The sequence below is a fragment of the Corella eumyota genome, chromosome 3 (assembly GCF_963082875.1).
Source record: "Corella eumyota chromosome 3, kaCorEumy4.1, whole genome shotgun sequence".
Classification (NCBI taxonomy): domain Eukaryota; kingdom Metazoa; phylum Chordata; class Ascidiacea; order Phlebobranchia; family Corellidae; genus Corella; species Corella eumyota.
The window spans coordinates 720,370-729,495 of NC_137492.1; the positions used below are offsets into that span (position 1 = coordinate 720,370).

At 29.3% G+C, this 9,126-nt stretch overlaps 2 protein-coding genes across 2 annotated transcripts; both read right to left on the minus strand.

Annotated features, from left to right (window-relative positions):
• Window positions 1-509: 509 nt before the first annotated feature.
• On the minus strand, window positions 510-4,823 carry LOC145744828 (outer mitochondrial transmembrane helix translocase-like). Its single transcript, XM_082562779.1, has 8 exons — window positions 4,602-4,823; window positions 4,325-4,424; window positions 3,949-4,077; window positions 3,221-3,312; window positions 2,761-2,888; window positions 2,024-2,201; window positions 1,498-1,673; window positions 510-913 (listed from the first exon to the last, which is right to left on the minus strand). The coding sequence occupies exons 1-8, from the start codon at window positions 4,779-4,781 to the stop codon at window positions 790-792; spliced, it is 1,107 nt and encodes a 368-aa protein (XP_082418905.1). The 5' UTR covers window positions 4,782-4,823; the 3' UTR covers window positions 510-789.
• LOC145744829 (uncharacterized) lies at window positions 4,758-5,924 on the minus strand (the record flags this gene model as incomplete). Its single annotated transcript, XM_082562780.1, has 1 exon — window positions 4,758-5,924. A coding segment is annotated over one exon (537 nt), but the record flags the coding sequence as incomplete, so codon positions are not given.
• Between the last annotated feature and the right edge of the window lie 3,202 nt (window positions 5,925-9,126).

A 9,126-nucleotide genomic window follows, 5' to 3' on the forward strand; every position in this document is an offset into this window, starting at 1 on the left:
AATTTATTGTTTTAAACAACCGCTACAAAACCAAATATCAAACTTTAAATAATGAAAAAAAATAAAAAATTTAATTTCTAAACAATTCAATAAAAACAAGTGTTACAAATTAAAATTAACATGATAGGCCTATTAATATTGGTCTTTATTAATAATAAATTTGACGCCAAAAAATAAATAATGATTCAAATTTATGATTTAGTTCAAATGTAATTAATTAGTAATTCCGTTATGTAATAACAAATTGCTTTGGTTTTTTTTCGTACTACAAAATCATTAATTGTACAAATGATGTTGTTTCAGAACAGTGACTTATTAATTACTAATATCTTTTTAAACATATTTATTTTTTATACTAATTTTAAACATAATTATTTATACAAACTGCTATGTCCTATAATTATACTAATTTTATCAAAACTCACATTATATTTAGTTCAATGAATATTAACAAAACTTTTAAGATTTGCCAAAATTTAAATTAAATATTAAAAAAATTTTTACATGCTAAATTTTTAAATTAAAAATTAGAATTTAATATAAAATACATAATAGTTGTAATTTTTAAATTCTTAAAAATTAAATTTACAATTTTTTCTAAATTGTTTTAACTTTTAAAACTCTTTTTTGTATCTTTATTTTAGAGCAAAAAAATAAAAAATAGAAAATAAAAATTAACAAAGATTTTAAAACTAAATACCTAAATACCCAGGGTATTTAAATACAAATATTACAAAAATAATTAAAAAAATTTTGTTAATTTTGTTCTAAAACGAAACAATGAGAACCTTATGACATCATAGAGCCTGGAAAAAGATACGGCAACTCTGAACTTTTGCTTTTTTGCATCACCTCAGAAGCTTTTACTAAATCCTCCATGCTTATTGGTCGAAGTTGAATTGAATTATCATCACTAAAAAAAAAATTTTATAGGATTCGATTATTTATTAAATGCCAAAAACTAAAAACTTTATTAAATATTCCGACACATTTTTTTAATTGTGAAAAAATCACAAAAAATATTTAAAAAAATAGATTCAATTTTACAAAAAAATCTGTAGGTAAAAAAACTTAATAACTAACTTTAAATTCCAGAACTTGACTTAGACCCGATTAAACATAACTTACAAATGTTATTACAAACTTAATTATATACTAAAATTTTAAATAACTATTTTTTTTGTTTGTAAAAAAGTTACAACAAAAAAATAAAAAAATATTTAGTTGATTTCAACAAAAAAACTATTTGAACAGCCATCACAGTAATTTATAAATGTTATCAAAAATTTAATTAAAGTTTTAAATAAAAATAAAAATTTTAAGTACAACTGATCAAAAAAAAATAATTAGCTTTTCTTAAATAAAAAAAATAATTAGCTTTTAACACCAATAAACATAATTTACGAGTGTTCTTACAAATTTGTTTAGAGTTTTAAAAATATCAAAAATTTTAACACAAAATAATTTTTAGTTCAAAAAACTTTAAAAATTACAAACTTGTTCGATTTGATGAATTCCTGGACCCTAGCAACAGAGGCATGACGACACATCTCCCGTATATCACTTCCACTAAAGCCATTTAAATCTTCCGACAACCTCCCAAGATCAACATCCGAAGAAAGCTCCTCCACTTCAAGGACAATCCTTAAGATGTTGGTGCGTTGGGCAGCATCCTACACAAGAATTTAAAAAAAAAAATTTTTATTTTTTTTTAAATTTTTTAATTAATTTTTAAATACAAAAAACTGTAAAATTGTAATAAGTCTGTTTATTAATTACTCCGATAATTATAATTTTATTTAAATATTATGTATTTATTTTCTACTAATAATATTAATTAATTTTAGTTTAGTTAAATTAAAAAATGTTAGTATAAAAAAGTAGGCCTTTTACAAAACAAAAGAGGTCTTTTCACAAAAAATAAATTTAAACCAAATTGGCTTACCACAAACAAAACTTAAAAAAAAAACACCAAAAAAATATACAACAAATGTTTTAAAATAAATAATAAAAATTAACAAACTGGCATTGGGACATTAAGCCTTATTGGCATTCTTCTAAGGATAGCTTGATCAATTTGTTTTGGTCGATTTGTTGCCCCCATTACCATAATCTGACTATTATCATCAGATGCCAGCCCATCCCATAAACTCATAAAAGTTGCCTTCATCATAGCTGTTACTTCATGATCTCTATCCGATCTTTAAGATTGAAAACATGAATTTAATTTGAATAAAAATTTAAATTTTTGTGTAAAAAAATTTTTTGTTGCTTATCAAAAATTAAATTTAAAAATTAATAATTTACAACAACCATAAAAAATTGAAAATTATAAGTTTAGAATATTTTTTGCTAGTTTTCAGTAGTGTACAGACCCCTTATTTAATTTAAATTGCGGATTACATTAAGCATGAAAGTTGAAACGTGAATTGTTTTGATATAGGTGGGCCAGAAGGTAATAAAAAAATTTATTCATTTTTATTCAGCTACATGCTTTTAAGTGAATTTACAGTCCTTCAAAACTTTTAAGGCTAATAAATCATGGCATGTGAGAACCTTTAAAGTCACAAGAACAAAAAAATCTAAAATATGTTGTATTTTAAAGAGTAAAGGTATGTATATTTAGGGTATAGGTTATAAAAAGTAAGGGTATGTAAATATATATTACTATTAGTGTAAAATTAATTAAAAATTTGGCATGAATGTAAAGATAATCAAGTAATTAGAGGACTGTTAACTACACAATAATCCCCATTTTACCTCATCTGTAAGAAAACATCGATTTCGTCGATGAATATAATCGCAGGCTGAAGTTTGTGAGCTAGTGAGAACACAGCAGCGGCAAGTTTTTGAGATTCCCCGTACCATTTGTCCGTTAACTGCTGAACCTTTAAACAAAATGTAAAATAATTGTTAGCTTATAAAATTTAAACTCAAGTAGAATAATAAAAAAAATATCATATTATAATAGTTAAAACAGAGCATGGAATAAAGATATTTAAATATGACACAAAATAGGTTAATATTACCAAATTAATATTTTATTGTTTTTTAACAACTTAAAAAGGGAAAATTAAACATCAACTAAAAGTAAGAAAGAGATTATATAATAGCTAAATATTAAGCTGAATAAATACCTTAACATTGTATATATAAATTGAAATACAAAATCTATTTTTAAATTCTTATAGTTTTAATTGAAATCGACAACACACCGTACCTCAATATTGATAAAAGCACACCCCGCTTCTTTTGCGGTTGCCTTGGCGATCATAGTTTTCCCACAACCAGGAGGGCCATACAACAATATACCTGAAATCATTCAACATTTTTTATTTTATTTTGTTTTTTTTTACACATTGATAAAAGTAAATAATAAATACGATATACAATTAATATTACAACAATGCGACGGGAAAAAATGACAAAATCAATTTAATGATTTAAAACATGCCAAAAGTATTAATGTTTACATGAAGATTTTAAGTATGTTATAGCATGGTCACCAAACCCAAAACATAGAAACATTATTTAAATCATGATCATTTTACAGTGAGATGCACCTAAGAGAACTTTAGCAACAAATAAATTTTGCCGGCAGTGTGGTGTAGTGGTAAGAACTCTTGCTACACCACCATGAAGTCGTGGGTTCAATCCCCACTGCTCTCATGCTGTAGCACCCTTAAGTAAGGCGCTATAAACGATAAGAACTCCTACTGAGCCACTTGATCAGCAGCTTAATTACTGGGCAATTATATTCTATATAATATCCCAAACTGTTAAAGGCAACTTGAGACCAGGTCGAAGTAACTGATGTTACTCTATGTTTAAGTTGCGCATTCGACTTTCCCACATCGAGGATAAAGATACACAAAAAAAAAACTTTATAAAAAATCTTAAACAAATTTAATTTAAAAATTTAATTTTTAGTAAAACTAAAGTAATTACCTTTTGGAGGACAAAATAGTTTACACTGTTTAAATACTGCCCTCTTGTGGAAAGGAAGAATAACCGACTCTTTAATCTGATCAACAATTTTATCGAGTCCTCCTATATGCTGCCAAGATACCGGGATTTCTACATAATCAAAGAGTTTTGTCAATTTTTAGGTCTTAAAATGTTATTTTGGATAATTTAAAACAAAAAATTTAAACCTTTATGAAGAGGGTTAAAAAGTGGACCTTAAAGATAAGTATGGGATTTTCTAAATCATAAATTTAAGGGTGAATATATATGTTGTTGGTGCATCTAAAACTTTTAGCTTTTTTAACTTTATTGAACTTCAAACACTAGTGGTCTATAACACTTAAAAAATTAAACAAACCTTTAGGAATGATAAGTTGGGAGGCAATGTTGAGTTCATATTCAGTTAACTGAAGGTCTTTAATATTGTTCTTTCCCAGCTGCTTTAACAACTGCTGAGCCTAAAAATATTTTTATTAATTTTTTTGTTAAATTTATTCTTAGAGTATAAAGTTTAATCTAATGTTTACTTTAAAGTCTGAGTTTCAAACCTAGGACCCTAGACTTCACCCAATGATTACAAATATACAGAAATAGAACAATTTAAGAAGAAAAGCCCAGTAAACCTTTAATCTTACTTTTTGTTCAGCAGTTTTCTTATTTTTTTTAGTCGGATCCATCATAGTAAGGAGTTTGTCGACATATTTCCAAAGAAAATAACAAGCACCTGCAGTACAAGCAACCCTTAGAACTAATCCAAATACTTGAGCTCTGCTTGCTGGCTCTCCTGTGGCTGCATTTAATAATTCAATCTTCATATTAAACACTTATAAATATCCTATGCTATAAAAAAAAAAAATTTATTAAGGAGTTCCTCGATGTAGGAAGGTTGAATGCACGACCTAAACATAGAGTAACATCAGTTACTCCGACCCAGTCTCGAATTACCTTTGCCAGTTTGGGATATTATATGGATTATAATTCCTCGATAATTATGCTGCTAATTTAGTGCTGGCTTAGCAGGAGTTTAGAGTGCCTTACTTACAGCATTTAAGAACAATGGGATTGAACCCTGGACCTCATGTAGCAGAGCAAATTGTTAACAGTACATAAAAATGTCAAATTAACAATCCTTTAAAATTTTTAAAACTGCCAATGGAATAAAATGCAAAGAACTGTTAAAGTAACAAAAACAGTATATATTAATTATCACATTAATAAAACAATGATAACTTTTTGTAAGATATGTAGTGGTGATAGTGGGTTTAAATTAAAGTAGATTATCAAATAGATAGAATGTATTTTAGAGTAAGTAAATTTAAAAAACAGTAGAAGTTACAAAAACATGATAACAAATGCTAAAGTAAACAGTAAATTAGAGAACTATAAACAAAAAATGACTTATCATTTTTTGTGAAACTTGTTTAGTCATCACATTCTATATCGAGTCTTGGTCTCACATTTTTCCTTTTTTTCGAAACATTTTTAAAAATTTTTGAATCCACCTTTTTTGAACTAAGAACATTTTCTTCGTCGAATTTTGCCTCAATGTCTGCTTGGTACTCGATCGCTGACATATTTTCGTGTAAATGATCCAATTCAATATCAGCAGAATTACCTGAAGTATTGACTTCCATTTTCGTTGCTTTTTTGATTCTTTTCTTCCCAACCACATATTCCGGCATTTTAAAAACTTGTGACTTATTAAAAATATCAGAATTATTATCGATGTGTTTATTTTTAATTGCTTCTTTTGGGCGTTTTTTCAGATCGTGTAAAAATAAAAATGCAGCATTAGTGTTTTGACGTTCGTTTATAATATCCGTGTCGGTTAAATCGTACTTCTGCCACTTTTCAGGATCGATTCTAAAACCAGGTTCAGAGTTTTGTGTTTTAATAACATCTGGATTTAAGTCTTTTATTTCAGAACTTTTTCGTTTCTTTATAACAGTATATATCAATTATCACATTAATAAAACAATGACACGCACGAGATCTCGTCGAAAACTGCCCTACTTTCCAGACTGCGGTATCCGCATTTATAAACCGGGCGGACGACGCAAATAGAGCTCCAAAAATTAAGGTTAACCCAACATTCTTAATAAATAGTTATATAAAAGTTTAATGTCCTTTTATAAGTTTCAATACTGTTCTTAAGCCTTTGGCAGTTTGGTAACAAGTTCCTCAAAAATATTTGTAAAAAGCGGAGGACATTAGCGGATCGCGGATACTTATTTTGTGACAACGCGGACTATTTTTAATGACGTAATTCATTTTAATTAATTAAGTTTTTCAATAAAGTGGATGGGCCTCGAAAGTTTTAAAATTAGTTTTCAATTTAAATTTATTTAGCTTTTTTTTTTTTTAAACACAATTTAAGGAGTTTTTAATCACTAATTGCTAGTTAACCGAGAAAACCTACCTAAAGAAAGAACGTTCCAATTCGGCCTTTCAAAATAACGTTTGTCCCGTTAACTTCGCACATATTATTATATTAAACAATAATAAAAAAACAAAACTATTTAACATTAAACAACAATAACGATAAAATACACAATAAAAAAAGAGTTACATAAGAAAATAAGAAAGATTATGCGGCACCTTTACAAGGCTGTGCACATTTTAAACACCAAGATAGAAAAAAACGCGCCATGCATGGCGGAATAACATTCAAGTTAAAGTTAAGATAGTAGTTTTAAGTTGACTACCAAGTATGTTGTTGTTAAGAATAAAAACAACAAACGTTTAAGCAGGCAACAATATTGGGTTTGCCACATTAAAGGATAGATACATCAACGGATAGGAGCAGCATGGGATAGCAGCAGCATGGGATAGCAGCAGCATGGGATAGCAACATCAACAGATAGCAACATCAACGGATAGCAACATCAACGGATAGCAACATCAACGGATAGCAACATCAACGGATAGCAACATCAACGGATAGGGACATCAACGGATAGGGACATCAACGGATAGCAACATCAACACATAGCAACATCAACACATAAGAACATTAACGGATAGCAGCACCATCGGATAGCGACATCAACGGATAGGGACATCAACGGATAGCGACATCAACGGATAGCAACATCAACACATAGCAACATCAACGGATAGCAACATCAACGGATAGCAACATCAACGGATAGCAACATCAACGGATAGGGACATCAACGGATAGCGACATCAGGTAACAGTGACCAAAACAAATACCGTTCAAGTGGGCAACTATATTGGTTTGCCATATTAGATAAACAATAGTTAATTGTTATTGACGTCATCGGATAGTGACATCATCAGAAGGTTACGTCAGAGAATGACATTATCAGAGAGTGACACCATCAAAAGGCGACGACTTCGGGTAGTGACGTCATCGAACAAAATGAAGACAGAATTACCTCGAAAACAGAAAAAGAATTAAATATGTTCTTAAGTATTCTTAATTAATCTAATTAAAAATATAATAAATTAACAGTTTGTTTATTTATACCATTTGCAAGTACATCAAAACTTGTTTTTATTTTACTGAAGGTGATAACGTTAGGGAATATACAATTAATTTGTAAAGGGGTAAACTATTAAACAAACTAATTAAATGAATCATACAGATTAACAAACTAATTATCAGTACAATTTTTAACAAAAAAAGATTAAAACCGTACCAACAAAATATTAGGCGAATACAAAACACAAACCAGTAGCCTACTAATTAAGTATAAGTAACTGATAATTAGTGGTTAATTAAATATTAACAACCAACAAACTATTACATAAAAAATGAATTAGCAAGCGTGTTGAATCAAAGCTAGTTACATGACAGTGCGCCAACTAGCGCTCGGTATTTATAGCTACATTGCTCCAACTAGCGGTTGATATACACGGCTACATAGCGATAAGTAATTTGTCGACAATATTCTAGTAATAGCACACCCGCTAGCGGATAACAATACCTTACTAGTGCAAAATATAACTCTTAACCTATTTTTGTAAACTACAACAAATAAATAAAGCGATCTGACGTAACAACTAAACGACGTAAACTAAATGACGTAATACCTAAATGACGTAACAACTAAACGACGTAAAATAAATGACGTAACAACTAAACGGCTACTAGCGCTATAACTAGAACGACGTACGGAGCGATGTGTTGCAACAAGCGTACGAATTTAGTTTACGTAAGGCTGACGACTTGCTTAATCAAACTAGGCTGATCCTAGTATTAGGTAATTTTAATGTAATATCTTAAATTAATAATATCCTAAACTTAGCATGTGGAAGCCATTGCCTTATGGGCAAGGTTGTGGGCCTTTTAATATAAAAAGTAAAGTGTACAAGCAAGAGGTATAAATAAATTTATTATCATTAATTCAATTTAGAAGGTAAATAAAAATAACAAGTATCTCACCTGTATGTTAAAGGAATCACCTTTCTTGGTCTTTTCCTCACAGCTCATCAATACCTAAATTAACAACTACCTGAAGGCCACATTCAATTCTTCATCTCCCCCTTCAAATCACCGTAGAATCGCCTGATTAGTTCTTGTAACAACTGCGGTTTAGATTTTAAAAAACAAAATTATTTAATGCAAAAAAGTTGAAAAACAATTTTTTTTTCTGATTCATATAAAAATAATTCAGTCACCTTCTTTATCTTTAAATTCTCTTTTTCTTGCGACTGGATGCTAAAAATAACATTTTGTTAGAACTTGTTTAGAGGAGCAGATGTTATATGTAGAAAAGCAATCATTTTTATTAAAAGCTGTTAACATCATAATTTTAAAATTATCTTAAGTCAATTTTAAAACGGTATCTTTCCTGTTCGTGTTGATTCCGAGAGCTCTGCTTCTTCAAACGACGTCATCTTTAGTTCCTCCGTTCTTCGCGGCGTAGCCGTCCCTATTTTCGTTCCTCGTGACGTAGTCGTCCGTATTTTCGTTCCTCGTGACGTAGTCGTCTGTTTCTCTACTCGACATGACGAAGTAATCATTCTTCGCAAGATCATCACCAGAAACCTCGAAAATAAAAGCACGGGGCAGTTATCTGTGCCTAATTAGGTATTGTTAATATATTTATACACTTTTAAAATGGTGTCGTGTTCTGAATATGCGGACTGTTGAACGCCAGGAATTAAAATAACGAGTGTCGACACGCGCGC